At 38.2% G+C, this 20,671-nt stretch overlaps 1 protein-coding gene across 3 annotated transcripts in view; it reads left to right on the top strand.

The window, feature by feature from the left end:
* The window catches only part of SCAI (suppressor of cancer cell invasion), a 134,073-nt gene that overhangs the window by 85,870 nt on the left and 27,532 nt on the right, over nt 1-20,671 (top strand). For all 3 annotated transcript variants that reach the window (XM_006744204.3, XM_081803570.1, XM_081803571.1), the window contains 9 exons: nt 808-906; nt 6,274-6,370; nt 8,043-8,141; nt 8,426-8,578; nt 11,286-11,387; nt 11,644-11,745; nt 12,435-12,513; nt 14,581-14,680; nt 16,957-17,038. In XM_006744204.3, coding sequence (XP_006744267.1) covers nt 808-906; nt 6,274-6,370; nt 8,043-8,141; nt 8,426-8,578; nt 11,286-11,387; nt 11,644-11,745; nt 12,435-12,513; nt 14,581-14,680; nt 16,957-17,038 — 913 coding nt within the window. The remainder of the gene's footprint in view (nt 1-807; nt 907-6,273; nt 6,371-8,042; nt 8,142-8,425; nt 8,579-11,285; nt 11,388-11,643; nt 11,746-12,434; nt 12,514-14,580; nt 14,681-16,956; nt 17,039-20,671) is intronic.

Below are 20,671 nucleotides of genomic sequence, written 5' to 3'. Positions count from 1 at the left end.
GTAGGGGTGGGGTGGAGAGGGGTAGGGGTGTTGCCCTAGCCCAGTGCCTTTTGCTCACCTTCAGGGGAATATTTTAAAACTCATATTTGTAGGATATATCTAAAAGGTTACATGAAGCAGATAAATCTTAGTGTTGAGATGAGATCCTTAGTGATGAGTCAAGGAAAGAAGAGAATTCCTTTTAGGAATCTAAATCTCACAGAGTATCAAGTATAGCATAAATAGCTTGGGCCATATGGAATTTCTTCTTCTTCCTGTCTTTTGGCACTCCATCAACATTCCCCCATTAAAATCACTCTTTCAGGTAAAATATTTTCTTAAGAAGTCCCTTGTAAAACTAGAAATGTTAAACAGAGAACCTGATTCATCAGCATCCTCTGAAGATCAATATGGATTAGTCCATTTCTGAGTCCTATGAGGAAAAAAAAACTGAAGAAATGAGCCAAAGGACAAGTGACTATGTATGGATTTGGGGAAGGCCATGAAAGGTCTGGTGGAAAGATTTAACTGGGTGGAATGCTCTTTGGAGAATCCCTTCAAAGAATAACAATAATATGTACTTTGGATTGCCATCACAAAAGGCTTGGGAGCTTGGGGAGGTGTTTTTTTTTTTTTTTTTTTTTTTTTACCTTGTCATTATTTTTACCCATTGTAAGGGTGTTATAATTATTGCTTTGCTGATTCAAATTTAGGGTAGTCCTTCCCATCCCCTCGTGTAGAGGAGTAGAGGAAGAATGAAACAAGTATTCATCATGACGATTTTGAGACGCTGTCAAATTTAAGGATTTTTTTTTTTTTTCCTCATAGCCTACGCACGTCTGAGACCAGCTATCTGAATGAGGCTTTCTCCTTCTATTCTGCAATCAGACAGAGGTCATATTATTCTCAAGTCAATAAAGAGGACAGGTATGCACCTACTATGTTTTTAGAAAGGAGAGAAAACACTCAGAATTTTTTGTCTGTGTGGAAATTATGCAAAGAAGCACATATTTGTTTCTAACTTTTATTAATTTAAATGGTATTTACTGAGCACCTTACAATGTACTAGGTCTTCTTAAGCTGTATACAGACGTATGTTACCTAAAAGCAATAAATGTTATAGATAGAAGAGATGTCACAGTACCTGGGGGAGTCAGAGCACAAAGGGGGGGTTGATCATTTCTTCTTGAGAGATGAGGGTTCCAGGAAGTTCCAGAGAAAAAAACAATTCCCAAGTGAGGCTTAGCTGATAGCCTTTGTTCTTTTCAGCCTATATAATTTGAATTCATATACATTCAAAAGCCTGTTGACAGCTGTTGGTGGGACTAAAGAAAAGGCCCTAAAGCTGTTTACATTGTCTTGTATAAACTGGGTACCTTACTGTTGTGTAGCTCCACTGTAAGAAAAAGAATCACGTAGAATTCATTCTTTCCCAGTGGCAATCTGTTGAGTGCTTATTATACATTTGGCAGTGTGGTGTAGATGCTTGGGTGGGAGAAGGAAAAAGAAAAGAAGGTGTACAGGTGTTCTCTTTGCCTTTCAGAGAACTTCTTATGGGAGTTACAGACGTATTTCGGGTACAGGCAGACTGATGTTATTAATTCCAGGTGAAGACGGAATTGCTGAAGAAATCAGGGTTCTGCTGGAGAATCTCTGTTACTAGTGTTCCAGGAACTGTTGGAAGAGAAAGCTCAGGCATAGAAGATCTGAATGTTCCCTCTACTGCCAGCAACAGAACTCACAGTTGTTATATAGTGAAAAGATTATATTCTCTTAGGAGTAGACAAGAACATAATGTTGACATATTTTTCTAGAGGACACTTTGTGGTTGGCTATCATAAGCTTTCTGGCTAAACAGCAACATTTTTTGGAAAGCCCCGCTCTTGTAAATCCCCTTCATTCCCTAGCAAATCTTGTTCAGGCTTGTCCAAAGGAGCTTGCCTGATATGAGCAAGGCCTGCAGATGCTGGATTCTCCACTCCCCCCGCCTCCCCGAAGTCAACGCCGTGCTTCATTCTTAGAAGTTCCATCAGTTACCTCTCCTTCGGATTTTCTTACAGTTTGCCTCACCTGTTCTCACTACAGATATATTTCCTCGGAACCCCCCACCCCCGTTTTTGTATTCATATTGTACAATTTGTGTGAATTCTTGGTGAGATAAATTTTATTTCTAAAAATATGCGGAAGGGCTATGTAATTAGTATCTTTTCAGTATGAAAATACATATAAGGAAAGAACCATTTTAAGCAATAATGAAACACCTTGTATAATTCACTCTTCTGCATGTTCTAATTTGGCTCAAAGGGAAATTGGCCTTGGGCCCTTTGGCTTAAAACCCAACAGTTTCCTTTATTAAAATCCTTTTCTATCCTAATAGCAAATACCCCATGTGAATGATTTTCCTGTGCTGCCTCCTAGAGCAAGGCAGATGAACAGAGGTAGGATTATTTGTAACCAGGATGACAAAATCTCTTGCTTCAGGCCACTAAATTAGAATGAAAGGACAATCCAGTGTGCAAAATCTTGACCTTGTTCCCTGTACCTTAGGAAGGATGGTTGTTGGTAGGATGTTTCTTAGTTCATAGAGGGCAGGAAGACAGTCAAGGTAGCAATTGCTAACAGCTACAGAAATGAACAGCTGGTTTAGCATAATGCCCTCTAGTTCCATCCATGTAGTTGCAAATGGCAAGATTTCATTCTTTTTGATGGCTGAGTATTATTCCATTGTATTAATAAAATAAGATGAAAACAGAGAGGGAGGCAAACAGTAAGAGACTCTTAACTCTAGGAAATAAACTGAGGGTTGCTGGAGGGGAGGTGGGTGGGGGGATGGGGTGATGGGCAGTAAGGAGGACACTTGATGTAAGGAGCACTGGGTGTTCCATGCAAACTGATGAATCACTAAATTCTACCCCTGAAATTAATAATACAGTATATGTTAACTAAATTGAATTTAAATAAAAAATAAAATAAAATGAACAGCTGGTTGATTAAAACTAAGTAAGAGAGTATTATGCAATTTCACAGTTGCTTTAAAAGCAAAAATCTCTCCTCAAAGGGGCAAATTCTCCCTGCACTGTCTCAGTACCTAAGGACTGTGTTAAAACCAGAAGGAATGGTACCTTCCAGCGATCACCAGAAGTGACACATACACAACTCTGGACATGTCTCATTCCATGGGCCCATCCTGTTTAGTAGGGGAGACGTTACTGGAGCCACAAACCCTAACTGTTGCAAACGGCTGAGGCCAAACCTGGTCAGAGTTAGATGTGGAGAGGATGAAGTTTCTGAGTACCCGGAGGTTGGGGCCACGTGGCAGTCAGCCACCTGGGAAAACAGTTTCTCAGGCACATGTATAAAGTCAGTATCTTAGAAGTGGCGGGGCTGGACAAAGCTACAGTTCTGGAGTACCAGAAGAACTTAGTCAGGAGAATCATGATGTCAACCTTAGTGGTGACAGTATGGAAGTTTTTGATCATGGGGAACGTGAATCGAACCTTGAGGACCTTGGCATTTCCTAGTAGTGATATTTATAGGGAGGACTTGAAGTGGACCTTTCTAGTGTGGCTCATGGGGTGATATTTTTCTTCTGCAGTTTGGTATATTGTCAGACAGTGGGGCTGTGGGCTGTTGGGTTTTCAGGCCTGACTGGGGTAGCCTCTTGTGTGTACGAGTGGATAGTACGGCCTTATTTCTCTGCCCTTTGCTGCTAAAACTTTAACACAGTGATTTCCACAATAGAATGCATCCACCTACTTCTGTATGTTTATTTAATACAGGGATTGGCCTGGCTGTTTTTGAGCTGTCTGGTAGCTTAGGATCCTATTTATATTTTTAAAGTGTCATGAAAAAAGAAAAGATAGATACACTATAAGCACCACATGTGCTTACAAAGCTAAAACATTTACTTTCTGGCCATTTGCAAAAATTTGCTAATCCCTGGCTCAATATGTGTTTGTGGATTCTGTGTTACATAGTTGTATAATATGATACAGATTCACAGAACCTATTTTATTTTTATCAAAAAATTAAAGGAATTGTCATACTAACATTTCAACTATGAATTGACATCCTCCTCCTACAAATTTTCCTCCTGTTTTGAATTCCACTTCTGATAATGTGGCAGGCTAGATAATCAAAAATACTGTCTCCAAAATACCTAGAGATGCTCAATAAACGATCAACTGTCTTTTTAAGATTTTATTTGTTTATTTGAGAGGGAGAGAGACAGAGATAGTGAGAGCATGAGCAGGGAGGAGAGGGAGAAGCAGGCTCCCCACTGAGCAGGGAGCCCAACGTGGGGCTTGATCCCAGGACCCTGGGATCATGACCTGAACTGAAAGCAGACGCTTAGCGACTGAGCCACCCAGGCGCCCCAACCGTCCTTTTAAATGGACAGTTTAGCTGTCAAGAAAGTAAGGGAGAAATCCTCAGGTCATTAACCGTGTGACCAGTGCTAGGACAACCTTGTAGGAGGGTGGTTCGTTTTGGTGATAGAAAAGAACTACTATGGATTTCTTCAGAAAGAGGAAAATTGGGGGCGCCTGGGTGGCTCAGTCGTTAAGTGTCTGCCTTCGGCTCGGGTCATGATCCCAGGGTCCTGGGATCGAGCCCCGCATCGGGCTCCTCACTCTGTGGGAGGCCTGCTTCTCCCTCTCCCACTCCCCCTGCCTGTGTTCCCTCTCTCGCTGTGTCTCTGTCAAATAAATAAATAAATAAAATCTTTAAAAAAAAAAGAAAGAGGAAAATTGAAATTGAAAAGAAGGGGTTGATATACAAGGTATTGGTAAGAAAAAAGTTATCCCTTTGTTCCCTAAAAAGTCACGGACTTCATAAGACAGTAATCATTGTAATAATGGCTAATTGAGGGTATTGAGATAAAATGGGGCCAAATTCTGGACAACAATAACGTGAAAGAAGAAAGTAAAGAATTAAACCATACCAATAACATCCATTTATTGTTCAGAAGAAGCTTAGAGTAAGTAAAGTTTGCTTATTAAAATATTAAGAAAAATATTTTTAAAGAACATAAAGAAAATGTACAATTTCAAAACAGGTAGAAGGGGAGGAAAGTAAAGAATAAAATTATGATGTATGATCTTTACAATAAAAGGTAGGAAAGGAATACACACTAAAATAAAGTATAATTAGCACAAAAAACTAAAGTAGAAATAAGTCCAAGTACATTGGTAATCATAGTAAGTGAAAGTGATCGAAACTTCCTAATAAAAGTTAGAGATTATCAGTATCCCTTTTAAAGGAAAATCCAATAATATAGTCTTTATAAAAGATCCTCCAAAGATATAAGGTACATAGAAAAAGATAAAATAGATATCAAGGGGAAGAAATGCCACTATATTTAAGGCAGAGAGTATTATTAAGGATAGAGGTTTACTTCATAATGATACAAGAAAGAACTAAAAAAAAAAAAAATAGAAAAATTCTAAACTTGTAGATCCCCAATAATGTAATATTATAATAAATCAAAAAGTGACATATTTTATGGGAGAAATTGATAAATGATCTAATGTGTACAAGAAGATTTTTAATATACCATATTTAATCATTTATATATCAAGAAGACCAAAAAATGAGATTTGAGTAAAATAATTAAAAACTTGTCCTAATGTGCTTAAGACTGCCTGCAACAATAAGCGATGCACATAATTTTCAAGCTTAAATGAAACTTGCGTGAAATTGATTTATACCCGACACAAAACAGGTTTCAGTTATTCTCAAGTGTAGGATGTCTAGCCGTGGTGCAGTGCCATTAAAAATTAAGAATGACAACATAGTTTTCCTATGTTCTTCCTGTATTTTCCTGCCTGTTGTCTTTTACTCTTTATCGTCTTACCTTAAACATCACTCTCACTAGGAAGCCTTCTCTGTGGGCTCAAAGAACATCCCTTAGTTCTCCTGTTCTTATACTTATTCCGCTGTGTTTTAAGTGTTTATCTGTCTTCGCTACATTTTAGTTAGTTTCCTGTCAATGAGATCTGTGAAGAAGGGGCTGTGACTATAGTTGTTTGTTTTAATCATTCTTCTCGCACTTAGCAGGGTGCCTGATACAGCTAAGTTCTCAATGGGTATTTGTTCAATGAATGAATATATGAATGAACATGAAGAATCTGTAAGAAATGTGCTTAAATGTGACTACAGGTCATATGCAGAAATACTTGTAACTGTGCAAAATAGGATCTAAAAGAGTTTAAAAGCTGCCAGAGAGTTGGAAAAATCAAAGAGCGTGTTTTCTTTTTTTAGTCTAATGAGTAACTTCCTATTTATCTGCCGTAGACCTGAGTTGGTCGTTAAGAAGCTACGATACTATGCAAGATTTATTGTAGTTTGTCTTCTGCTCAACAAAATGGATGTTGTGAAGGATTTGGTGAAGGTAAGTGTGCTTTTAAAATTATTAAAATCCGGAGCGCCTGGGTGGCTCAGTTGTTAAGCATCTGCCTTTGGCTCAGGTCATGATCCCGGGGTCCTGGGATCGAGCCCTACGTCAGGCTTCCTGCTCCACGGGAGACCTGCTTCTCCCTCTCCCACTCCCCCTGCTTGTGTTCCCTCTCTCGCTGTGTCTCTCTCTGTCAAATAAATAAATAAAGTCTTTAAAAAATTAAATTTAATTTAAAAAGTAAAATTATTAAAATCCTGGCCCATAATTGTGTATGGATAATTTTGTTTTTCAAAAATAGATTCAGGATAAAAATAATTTTAATATATGTAAATCATTATAGCATTCAAAGTATAGTAACTTTATAGTATATTCAAAGTATAGTAACTTTGGACAAGGGTAATGCTAAAAGGATTTTCCTGCTCTCTCCATATTTCAGATATCACTAGCCAGAGACAATTCTCTTAATTCCTTGCTTTTGTCCCTTAAGCATGTTTTACATTTCACCACCCATCAGTGGATGGTTGGGAAATGCAAACCAAAGTTAAAATATTTGGTTTAAGAGAAAATAATTGAAAGGTTAGGTCAAGAATAAGCATGTAATGTTTTACAAAGGTATTGTGAATGGGTTTTGGTCTTTCCATCCATTTACTGTGCCTGCTTCACTGTCCTTCATTAGCTTCAGTAATTAGGAGTTAGCCGCACTCAGGATTCACTCAATATCTGTAGTTATTGCATACCCCATTCTGGTTGCACTCTGTAGTCAGTCAGTTGTTTCAGTGGCGTGCTTCCTAATTTTTGATACTCAAGGAGAACATGCTAGTTTTTTGTGGGTTTTGTGTATGTGGGTTTTTTTTTTTTAGATTTATTTATGTATTTGTTTGAGAGAGAGAGAGTGCAGGCAGGGGAAGGGGCAGAGGCAGAGGGAGAAGCAGACTCCCTGCTCCCAGAACCGGAAGGTTATGACCTGAGCCGAAGGCAGATGCTTAACCAGCTGAGCCACCCAGGCGCCCCAGAACATGCTAGTTTTGACAAGTCCTCCTCTGTCTTCTTCCATCTCTAGTTACTAATAAGACTCTTCCCAAAACACACTATGATATAAATCCAAAGAAAATCATCTAGACAGTCTTCAGTTTTTTATAAGTGTTAAAAATTTGGGGTTTTACCTTTAAGAGTCTTCTATTAATAAATTAAGTGCTGATGCAGCATTGATTAGGTATGAGTGACTCTGGATCTCTATGAAGATCTTATTGGTGTGGGGTGCCTGGGTGGCTCAGTCATTGGGCGTCTGCCTTCGGCTCGGGTCATGGTCCCGGGGTCCTGGGATCGAGCCCCGCGTTGGGCTCCCTGCTCGGCGGGAGGCCTGCTTCTCCTTCTCCCACTCCCCCTGCTTGTGTTCCCTCTCTCACTGTTTCTCTGTCAAATAAATAAAATAAAAATCTAAAAAAAAAAAAAAAAGATCTTATTGGTGTGTATTATTCTGGAGTCTTTTATTTTAAAGCAAAATAAAGTAGTTTTCTTCTTTGTTTTTGGCTATAATTGGGACTATATATTGATGATAAGCTTCTTAAGTATACCAGTTTCTGTCAAGAATATGGTACAATATAGCAGTCTATTTTTATGTGTTTTTTTCCCATAATCATTTTTCTTTGTGATATTTTAAAATTAGGAATTGTCAGATGAAATTGAAGATTATACTCACCGCTTTAATACAGAAGATCAAGTGGAATGGAACCTGGTGCTTCAAGAAGTAGCAGCTTTCATTGAGGTCAGCTTTTTTTTTTTTTTTTTTTTTTTTTAAGATTTTATTTATTTGCGAGAGAGAGAATGAGAGACAGAGAGCATGAGACGGGGGAGGGTCAGAGGGAGAAGCAGGCTCCCTGCCGAGCAGGGAGAGGTCAGCTTTTGACAAGAAAGATTGTCATAATTATGGATAAGTAAATGCATGTGTGATAAACATTTTTATTGTGTGTATATATCAAGAAGTGGGAATAATTTATTACATTGACATTTTGTCTTGGCCGTCAACTACTGACTGCTTTTTTTCTCCAGGCGGACCCCGTGATGGTATTGAATGATGATAATACCATTGTTATCACATCTAATCGCCTTGCTGAAACAGGAGCCCCATTGCTGGAACAGGGCATGATTGTGGGACAGTTGTCTCTGGCTGATGCACTCATTATTGGTAATTGTAATAACCAGGTAAAGAATTGTGAAGGAATTATACTTAAAATGCACTTTGAAAAATAATTCTTTATTATTATTTTGGAATTACAGATTATTACACAATGACTATTTCCTTGTAAATATCCTAAATCCATTTGTGAGGAAATGGTTAATTCAATTATACTATGTCCATATGGACTGTTTTACAGACATTTACAGGTATAAAAAGAATTTTTAATCGCAGAGGAAGATATACTCATGATATGGTAAGTGAAAATAAACTTGGTTTAGAGCTATATAAACTGAATTATTTCATATATGTTAAAATGTCTGTATACATATATGTACAGGCAAAAAGACTAAGAATAAATTTACCAATATCATGAAAGGTTTATCTCTGGGTAGCAGGCTGATAGGTGATTTCTTTTCTTCTTCTTTTTTAAAGCTTTACTTTATTTAAATTTTTTAAAAGATTTATTTATTTATTTTGAGAGAGAGTATGTGTGAGCAAGCAGGAAGAGGGGAAGAGGAGAGAGAGAATCTCCAGGAGACTCCCCACTGAGTGCAGAGCCCCACACAGGGCTCGATCCCACAACCCCGAAATCACAACCCAAGCTGAAACCAAGAGTCGGACGTTTAACCAACTGAGCCTCCTAGGCACCCCTATTTTCTTCTTTATAACTTTCTAAGTCTGTATATTACTTATACAGTTAGGCAAAAAGGGAGGAAGAATTATTTTTAAGTATATTTATCACAGCAAATATCAAATATTTTTTGTGACAGAATAATTCCATGATGATAAGGATTTAATGTACCGGAAATGTAAATTTACTGGAAATTATGGGATATCAGAAAAGTGTCCAGGGAATACATTTTTCTATATGCATTATTTACACAAGTTTTAATTTTGGATCCTTCCCTCACACCTTTCATTTTTGTTATTGTTAACTTTTTCTAGTACTTCTCCAATTTGGGCTTTTAAAGCTATTAATTTGCAGATTTAATTAAAAACTTGTTTGCTTATGGGCAGAAGACCTTAACAGACATGTCTCCAAGGGAGACATCCAGATGGCCAACAGACACATGAAAAGATGTTCAACATCACTCATCATCAGGGAAATGTACATCAAAACCAAAATGAGATATCCTTTCACATCAGTCAGAATGGCTAAAATCAAAAACACAAGAAACAACAAGTATTGGCAAGGATGTAGAGAAAAAGGAACCCTCTTGCACTGTTGGTGGGAATGCAAACTGGTGCAGCCCCTATGGTAAATAGTGTGGAGGTTCCTCAAAAAGTTAAAAGTATAGAACTACCCTATGATCTAGTAATTGTGCTACTGGATATTTACCTCAAAAATACAAAAATGTGTATTCAAAGGGATACATGCACCCCTCTGTTTATTGTAGCATCATTTCTAGCCAAACTGTGGAAGCAGCCCAAGTGTGCATGGATAGATGAATGGATAAAGAAGAGGGTCTGAGTGTGTGTGTGTCTGTACAATGGAATATTGTTCAGCCATAAAAAGGAATGAAATCTTGCCATTTGCAACAACATGGACAGAGCTAGAGAGTATAATGCTAAGCGAAGTAGGTCAGAGAAGGGATAAATACCATATGATTTCACTTATATGTAGAATTTAAGAAACAAAGCCAATGAGCACAGGGTAAAAAGAGAGAGAAAGAGAGAAACCAAAAAAACAGACTCTGAACTATAGAGAACAAACTGATGGTTACCAGAGGAGAGATGGGTGGGAGGATGGGTGAAATAGGTGATAGGGATTAAAGAGTACACTTACCATGATTTAACAAAAAAATTTTTTTACATAGCACATTGCCTCCCTAAAGTTCTAAAGAAGTATTAATTCAAAACGGAAAAGGATGCAGTCTTAAACATCAAATTAGAGCCAAAATGTACTTAAGAGGTTATGAAATATGGGCCATAGACAGGGCACCTGGGTGGCTCAGTCGTTAAGCATCTGCCTTCAGCTCAGGTCATGACCCCAGGGTCCTGGGATCGAGCCCCGCATCGAGCTCCCTGCTCTGTGGGGAGTCTGCTTCTCCCTCTCCCACTCCCCCTGCTTGTGTTCCCTCTCTCGCTGTCTCTGTCAAATAAATAAATAAAATCTTAAAAAAAAAAAGAAAGAAATATGGGCCATAGCCATATTCTAGCAGGCTGTTTTGCCAAAAGTTAGCATGTTTTGAAGGACCTAATATAGGTCTTTTTGTTTGTTTATTTATTTATTTATTTATTTTTGACAGAGGGACAGAGAGAGTGTACAAGCAGCGGGAGAGGCAGAGAGAGAGGGAGAAGCAGACTCCCTGCTCAGCAGGGAGCCCGACACAGGGCTCGATCCCAGGATCCTGGGATCATGACCCGAGCCGAAGGCAGATGCTTAACCGTCTGAGCCACACAGGCACCCAGGTCTTTTTGTTTAGATGACTACTTTATGATTTTGGAAATACCTGAGGAAGTTGATGGATTGACAAATATAAATAGATGGAGAGATACAGGGTAATGCAAATATAGACAGTGTTAATGGTACAAGATCTAGATGATGAGCATTGGGTATTACTGTACAGTTCTTTTAATTTTCTGTCTTTGGAAATGTTCTACAATAAAACACTGGGGAGTAAAATTACCCAGTGTCATTAAGTACACACGAATGTCAGGGGTAATATTATGGTCAGAGACTTCTTGGTCTGGGTACTGCATTAATCGTCAGGTTTGTTTTCCTTGCAGGTTAAGTTTAGTGAACTAACTGTGGACATGTTCCGGATGTTACAAGCCCTGGAAAGGGAGCCAATGAATTTAGCTTCCCAGATGAATAAACCGGGAATGCAGGTGATCTTCTCTCTACATTTGCAATTTTGGTAACACTGTTGCTGCCTCTGGTCCTCATGGAATGCTGTTATTCAACAAATGCCATGCATGTGAATGAGGAATTCTCTTGATGAGACAGACACAGGAGAGATAAGCACAGTAATAGTAACACAGAGTAAAAAAAGCTATTTGATGAAGAGGATTGTAAAAATAGTCATTGATAATTCATCTGTCACATACAGCGTGTGTGTGTCTTGTTTTCTATGTATAAATACAGGAATCAGCTGATAAACCTACCAGACGAGAAAACCCCCACAAGTATCTGCTGTACAAACCAACCTTCAGTCAACTATACACATTCTTAGCAGCATCTTTTAAGGTATATATGATCCAGTACTTTTTGCTATATGAGGAAAATGTGCCCTAAAGAGAATCTGAGAGTCACTCTTTGACTGTTTGAGTCAAGAATTTAGATAAAATATGAAACTGAAACCTGCATTCAGAATATCTGATCACAGCTATTTTGGAATGGAAATTGCTTATGATGTTATGACGGTTCCTTACCATTAATTAACGAGAATATTGATGAATCATCATTCTTCTCTTTCCAGGTTTTTATGATAAACTACATTAGGCATAACATTGCACAAGCATGTTATATGTTCAGGCAGCTCTGGGAAGCACTGTGGTCGTCTGAAAGAACTATGAGAAGTAGGGAATTCCTCCCAACGTTTATGTAGAGAAAGCCACGGGCAGGAGTTTGTCTTTTAGACTTATAGTCAGGATCCTTACTTCTCCGTTTCAAGGTTTGCAGAGAACATTCTCTAAATGAGGTTTTTGAAGAAGAGAATGAATTCAAAACTTTGGGCAATAGTAATAGATTATAGATTCATAATGACCCTTTGTTGTGTAAACAGTTAAGAGTTGGAATCTGCAAGAGTGATTGATCTCTTAAAGAAGATGGAAATACGTTGAATTAGGTTCTTGTTGTCCCCTCAACTTGAAAATGTCAGGAACATTAAATAAAACTGTTTGTTGCTTTGTATATGTGATTTTCTTTAATTTCAGGAGCTGCCTGCCAATAGTGTGCTTCTGATTTACCTGTCAGCCACTGGCGTTTTCCCCACAGGTCGTTCTGATAGTGAAGGTACAATAAAGGAATGCTCCCTGTCGTGAGCAGGGCTTGAATTCTCTTTATTTTCTACAAGACGATGGCCCGTAGCCCACAGACCATCCCAAGGTTTCCAGAGAGGCTTCCAAATTTGACCCTGGTCTCTATGTTGAACTGGCTATCTTGTAGGATACCCCAGTCTATTTTATTTGTTGAAATATACTTTGCAATCCACAAATCATCAGCAAATTCGTATACTAAATGCATGCCTCACTATCAAGTTTGCCAAGGGCACATATATATTTAAATATATATGGAATAACCAAGCCTAATGTTCTACTTCACATCATTGAGTTTTTCTGGGCCTTTAGGGCAAAGGGGGATCTGGTCAGCGGCTTCATTGTGGCTGAAAGTCTTTGTAGAAATTAGTGCACTTTTGTAACTGTGAAAGTTCAAGTCCTTGTCATGATGTTGTTTTCTGTCCTTTTGGTTTTTATGGATTCAACCTGAAGAATATTGGGATGCTATTTCAGAATCAAAATTAAAACTATCCAGAATATATGAGTCCAGAATATATGAAATTGATCAGAATAGATGAGTAACTTGGATGTAAATTAGGCAATTAAGTCTTTGGACAAAAAAATTTTTTTTCTTAACATCCTTAACATTTCCTCTTCATCTGTTTGTTGAAATTTGCATTCCTTTATACAGTGCATGTCCCTGCCATCTTCCTTGCATGACGTATCCTCTTAAAGTGTTAAAATGAAAACAAAACAAAATAAATCTCAGAGTCTTTTCAATGCAGTGATTCTTAAGGAATAAAATGTAACAATGTTAAAAGTGGCACAATCATAAACTGCTTTAAATTTTTTTGTAATGAAGTTAGTAATTTTATTTATAAATAATTATTTCCATGTTTTGTAACATGTACTGTTGAATCTGGGCCCCTGTTTAACATACTGATCTCTTGCTTTACTTTTTCAAAGTACAGTAGGTACTAACTAAATGGCCCTCTGGGAGAGATGATTCCTAACAACCCACAGCTGCAGTTCCATTTTTTTTTTTTTTAAAGATTTTATTCGGGTGCCTGGGTGGCTCAGTCATTAAGCGTCTGCCTTAGGCTCAGGTCATGATCCCAGGGTCCTGGGATCGAGCTCCGCGTCAGTCTCCCTGCTCAGCAGGAGGCCTGCTTCTCCCTCTCCCTCTGCCCCTGCTTGTGTTCCCTCTCTCGCTGTCTCTCTCTCTGTCAAATAAATAAATAAAATCTTAAAAAAAAAAGGTTTTATTCATTTGTCAGAGAGAGGCAGAGAGAGAGCACAAGCAGGGGGAACGGCAGGCAGAGGGAGAAGCAGGCTCCCTGCTGAGCAAGGAGCCCAACGTGGGACTCGATCCCAGGACCCCGGGATCATGACCTGAGCTGAAGGCAGACACTTAACCAACTGAGCCACACAGGCGTCCCTGCGGTTCCATTTAGATAAGAGTTCAACTAACCAATGTAACCAGTAGGAAAGAATAACTTCAAAACCAGAACTCTAGTGGCTGACATAATAGTGCCACTAACAGATTTTTTTCACACACTGAAATTTGGCATTTCTTTTCTTAAAAATGAAGTTTTTGTCAATGAGAATTTTCAAGTCCCATTCAAAATTTTCCCTAAATTTTATTAGTGGCTCACTTAAAATTATATTTAAGAAATTATTAGGACTTCATTCTGCAACTTTCTTATTACTTAGATAATTTGGTTGACTGTTAGATACAATTTTGCTTGAAACGTAAAGACCATTTTGAACATTCCAGATCTTCATCCCTTTTACTACCCAGAAAAATGGGGTGCAGTAGATTCTTGTTTTGTTTCTCATTATATTCTGTTTGAAGAACTGATGAATAATTAAATGATTTTTTTAAATGTTGAAAACAGGCAACATGCTGAAATCATTTAAATACTGCATTAAACTAGAATGTTAAATTTTAAAACAGTTAAAATGTTTTGTAATTGTCTTCCATTTGTATCAATGAGAGATTCATACGAGACCTTTGTGTTTGAGGGTCAGAGCAATGTTATTCTCCAACTGAAGTCTAGGATTCTTCCCTTTGTTTTTATAGGTCCTTATGATTTTGGAGGGGTACTTACTAATAGTAACCGGGATATTATAAATGGAGATGCCATCCACAAACGAAATCAGTCCCACAAGGAAATGCACTGGTATGTATTCTGGTGTCTCTCCCTATTATAAAAATTATAGTTCTGTCTTAGAAAATACTAAGTGAAATGGGGAGTTTTTTCTAGTACTGGAAATATTCCCTCAGACTACTATTAATAACACTTATTTGGATTCCAGCAATATTTCAGGTTCTGACTGTCCTAGGAAATTAGAATTTTTGGCTATTTGTTTTTAAAATTTCATTGAGTATTATATGTCAAGCCCTATTCAATCATTGGGGATTTGTCAGTGAGCAGAATTACATTCAAGTTGGAGGAGACTGTACATGCATACATAAATAGTATGTCTGGATATGAAAGATGTTAATATCAATACAAGCTTTTTTTTTTTAATTTGAGAGAGAGAGAGAGAACACGAGCGGGGGAGGGGCAAAGGGAGAGGGAGAAGCAGACTCCCGGCTGAGCAGAGAGCCCAACGTGGGTCTCGATCCCAGGACCCTGGGATCATGACCTGAGCTGAAGGCAGATGCTTAAACCGACTGAGCCACCCAGGCACCCCCAATACGAGCTTTTTTTTTTTTTTTTTTAAGATTTTATTTATTTATTTGAGAGAGAGGATGAGAGGAGAGAGAGAGCACATGAGAGGGGGGAGGGTCAGAGGGAGAAGCAGAATCCCTGCTGAGCAGGGAGCCCGATGCGGGACTCGATCCTGGGACTCCAGGATCATGACCTGAGCTGAAGGCAGTCGCTTAACCAACTGAGCCACCCAGGCGCCCACGAGCTTTTTAATATAAGGTTCTTTTGGTTTGATATAGTATAAATGAACTTAGTTGTATGATTTCAAGTAAATTTCATCCATGAAAGTTTGCTCTTTTTCTAAATACAACACATTCACTGCTTGGGCCATTATTGGCTCTAGAATCTCTCTAGCTGAGAGAGAGTCATCTGGTTATAAAGGAGACTGGACTTGTCTGAAACTGCATTTCTAATAGCACATTACAGAAAAATGTTAACTGTTCATATTAAAGAATGAAGAAAGAGGGCAGAGAGGGAGATGTTTCAAATTATGTGTATAATACCAAACAGTACTCCAGGTCATACGTTGGTGCTGTCATTGACCTTGGTCGTAAATGATTTATATTTGGAAAACTTCTATTTGAAACATATTGAGGTTTGATGATGTTGCTCATTGACACATCATTTTATATATATTTACATTTATGTTAATATTTTTATACATACATTGTCCAGTAAACCATGGGAAAGAGAGGATGAACACCAAAATTGTGACCTTGTTAAGCAGTGGTTCTCAAATGTGTGTTACTAGACTTCTGACTTTGGGGACAGTGGGTCTTTGCGGGCCAGTGAATCTATATGTTAACAAGCACACCAGCTGATCCTGATGCAAATGTACAGAGGAAGCGTAATGAATGGTAAAAGGGAACCCCTACTTAGTATCTGCGATATTAAGTTGTAGCTTGACATATTAAAAATCTTTAAAATAGATAAAGATCTTATTTTTTTTTAAAGATTTTATTTATTTATTTGACAGAGAGAGGGAACACAAGCAGAGGGAGTGGGAGAGGGAGAAGCAGGCTTCCCGCGGAGCAGGGAGCCGGATATGGGACTCCATCCCAGGACCCTGGGATCATGACCTGAGCCGAAGGCAGATGCTTAACGACTGAGCCACTCAGGCACCCCTAGATAAAGATTTTTTTTTTTTAAGATTTTATTTATTTATTTGACAGAGAGAGACACAGCGAGAGAGGGAACACAAGCAGGGGGAGTGGGAGAGGGAGAAGCAGGCTTCCCGCTAAGCAGGCAGCCCGATGCGGGGCTCGATCCCAGGATGCTGGGATCATGACCTGAGCCGAAGGCAGACGCTTAACGACTAGCCACCCAGGCGCCCCCCCTAGATAAAGATTTTAAAAGACGCACTGCAGTACAAATCTGGGTTATCACATCACGTTTTCAGAACATTTTCTTAGAAGGAGCTTTTAGATCCTAAACAAGCACCTACATGCTGACTTGGGAGGTTTTCCTATTGTATGTTTAGTCCATCTTTAAATCTGTAGGCTTCTCTTCAGCTTGAATATTCCTGAATAATAATTCTCTCTGAATATTTTTCCAGCTAAAACTGCTTATTTGTCTATCCCAGTCAATATAGACATGGTTTGTCTTTTGCCAAATTAATCTTTGTTTTTTTGCTCAGTGCTATGATGAAAAGATGTGAGCAGACCAAATTGAGGAGTCAGATTTCTGAGACTTGGCCAATACAGTTGCACAGTTAATCATCGTTACTGTTGTTGTTTCCCTAGCCTTCATCCAGGAGACCTCTACCCTTTCACGAGGAAGCCCCTGTTTATTATTGTGGATTCATCCAACAGTGTCGCATACAAGGTGAGTTCTACGAGCGCCATTGTGCGTGTTAGACATGTCATCACCCCGAGGTAAGCAGGCTTAACACCAGCCTTTTTATTTTGCTTTATTTTTAAAAATTTTACGCAGTTTGTATTTAGTGTTTCTTTTCTTTTGAGGTTGTGCATGCTAGTCAGGATCTGGTGCTATGAATAGAGGCCAGAAGAAAACGCATGAATGGACACTCAGTGGAAAATAATAAATTCTCCTGCAGGAAAAAAAATTCAAGATTTCCAAGATCTCTGGTGGGAGGTTTATTTTTGTTATATAACCCAGAATAACTTTCTTTTATAGAGGTAGGAGTATATGGGCAAATTTTATTTTCTAGTTTTCAACCTTTTTCCCTTTTACACACCAAGCTGCTGGAGTTTAAATGGGATTTCTATCCCATTTTACACAGTTACAGTCTGAGTATCAACATAAATGGTTTTAGATACACTTAATTTTTTTTTTAATTTGTGACAGTAAGTAAAAAAAGATGGCCCTGAATGCTGAAATAAGTCACAGGGATTTAAAGTGAAAAGCCTTTGTTTTATATTTTGCTACTGAAGCAATGGTTTTCAATGACTATGTAAAAACCGCCCGTAGTGAAACACTTTAAAGATGGATATTAGAATTCAAACCACAGTAATTTATGGGAAAATGAAAACAATCTTTGTATGAGGTTTGGAATATTTCATTAGTTGACAGTATGTTCAAAAATATGCTAGGAACACAGATCTGCCAATTAAAACTATTTCTGTTGTGGGTGTTCATATAATTAGATGGAGAAGTAAATATTAGTAGATTTATTTCAGGAGAACAACGGAAATAAATGTCTACTAGCCAAGATATGACCCCAAGCGTATGTTTTCCATCTATTTTTTATGTTTAGTTTCACTTTTTAGAGTTAGTGTCTGAATTTCAAGAGCACCCAACCCACTCTAAATTTTTCAGCGTATAACCTGCTACCCATTTTGTCAAGTTTGACATCACAGCTTTTGATTTTTAGGAAAATTAGCTGTACACTTTTGTAAATCATGTGCGTGTTGTTGCTTTTAATCTTTTTGAGGGGGTGGGAAGCTGCTGAAGGAAAGAAAAGCTTTATTTTTATAAAAAAAAAAGCTTTTATTTTTATTTTTATTAACTTATTTAAACCTATAAAACCAGAAGAGGCCAGGCATTTTGTGTCTTCACAGAATCCAAAAGCAGCATTCCTGTGTCTTTGTCAATGAAAAGGAATCATTTGCTTCAGCTTAATGATGTGACAGAATATGTTGATGTACCAGGTCAAGTGTATTACTGGATATAATCTAGCATGTGTTTAGAGTATTTTAGCAGTCTATTAATTTCTCTCAATTTGATTGGATAATATTTGATACCACTTTTTGTAGTCTCAAGAATATCATTCATTGTACATCCCTGCTATTTCCAAAGTGCTGTTTGGATAGAGAATGAGTTGAATGCTGATTTTTAAAAACACCATTGTACATATTTGGAAGTGTATTTACCTAAAAACATATCATGATTTAATTCAAAATTTCAATATTCTGACACCCAGGATAACAGTGCACTAGTAGAAAGGTTCATTTGTTTGCTTTTGTTGGCATATGCAGTATCACTCCTTTCAAAAATTAAATTGTCCAGAACATACTTATCTTCATATGCACCAGGCAAATCAGAGCACGGCACAGACAAATTTGGTCTTTTTAAAAATTAGTACTATTCAGTACCTCTAAATCAAGTATGCAGTTCTCCATGTTAACACATGAAGGTGTCTAATATTTACTTTTCCCCACAAAGCATGTGTGAAAAGTCTTAAATTACCATTTTGCACATTTCTAATGAGAAAGAACTCTGTGACTGATGTATTATTTCTTGAGTACCGACTTTGCTGTATATGTTCCTGAACATGTTTGCTAATGTTTCTTCATATAAGTACCAACATTTCATGTATATTTCTTCATTTAAATATTACTTTTTTATTTTTATGAGAGTAACTCATGCATATAGTTTAAAGCTGTAGTTCTCAACTCTTTCTGTGTATCAGAAACATTTGAGTCCTTCTTAAAACCATCTGTCCTTGGGCCCCAACTCCTATGATTCTGCATCGCTTGATCTGGGGTGGGTGTTGGGTGTCATTGCAATTCCAGTGTGTGTCAGGGTGGGGACCCCTCAGTCAGCGAGTTCCCACACGTGTTACCAAAAATGGCAGTTCCTGTTCTCCTGCCCTGCCCCCATTCGCCTTCTCCCAGAGGCCACCAGTTACATCTTTTGTAGCTGATTATTTGGGCATTTAGCCATCATTTGTCTAAATAACATGCTCATGTTGATATTTCTTGATTCTTCAGTTTTAGGCATTATGTCATACTATCCCAATCTGGAAGAGAAGTTCAGCTCTTTCCTCTTCCTATCCCCAGCTCACAGTTATACTTTTTACCTTGACTTCCATCATAGTTTTGATTCACTGAATATTTAGTGCTTATATTATGATGACTAGAAAACGTGTTTAACATCTAAGCCGTATAGTAAACTTTTTCTTTCCTGTGCAACTTCCTGCTTTTCCTGGAGCAAACAATTATGTAACGTTGTTCCTTGTTTTTGTCTGAATGTCACATTGATTCAGCCCCAATCTGCTCACCAGTCGCCTACATCTTCTTTTAGGTTGTTCAGATGTGTCTGTCTCTTAATTTTCTCTTGGCGCCAAATTACCCCCCTCCCCCAGAGCCTCTGAAGGTGCCCTCTACAGAGCCCTCATCCCAGAATCTCATTTCATTATTATCCTGGGATGTCTTCATCTCTTCTCTGTTTCCCAAATCCCATGTCTTCCTCTTGGACTCTCATTTCATTTGCCCTCATCTTGGCAGCATCTCCACGAGGAACTTCCTAAGAATGGTGAACAGGAGGTAAAATATTTGAGGTCTTGAACTTCTTCAGTTGTTCTTTAATTTACTCTCATGCTTGAATGATGGTTTTGGTAGAGATTAGAAATTATTTCCCTTCAGAATTTGAAAGGGTTTGTTGTATTGCTTTCCAGCTTCCAGTATTTCCTAAGAAGTAAAAAAGCATTCTCATTTTTGATTCTTTTATGTGAACTGTTTTCAGTCTCTGGAAACTCTGGAAACATATAGGATCGTCACTTTGAACCCTATTGTATTTCAACTTCTTAAACAGGGTGCCCTGGTCTGGGTTTGCTTTTTCATGCTGCTTGGCATGTACTTCATGGGTCCTTTCAACATGGAAACTCCATCCAATTTTTTGACTTTCCTCATTTTCTCTGTTCTGTCTTTTGGGACCTTGGGACCTTCTGTCATTTCTATATTGGACCTTTTAGTCTAGTCCTCTGATTTTCTTGCCCTTTATTTTCCATCTCCTGCTCCTTTTGCTCTTTAGAAAATTCCATTGCCTTTGTCTTCTTTTTTTTTTATTTTTTTTAATTTTTTTTAAAAGATTTTATTTATTTATTTGACAGAGAGAGACACAGCGAGAGAGGGAATACAAGCAGGGGGAGTGGGAGAGGGAGAAGCAGGCTTCCCGCTGAGCAGGGAGCCCGATGTGGGGCTCGATCCCAGGACCCTGGGATCATGACCTGAGCCGAAGGCAGACGCTTAATGACTGAGCCACCCAGGCGCCCCT

This window comes from Leptonychotes weddellii, chromosome 14 (genome assembly GCF_054177405.1).
Source record: "Leptonychotes weddellii isolate Sample4059 chromosome 14, ASM5417740v2, whole genome shotgun sequence".
In the NCBI taxonomy this organism is placed as follows: Eukaryota; Metazoa; Chordata; class Mammalia; order Carnivora; family Phocidae; genus Leptonychotes; species Leptonychotes weddellii.
This window is presented reverse-complemented; position numbering and strand designations above follow the sequence as displayed.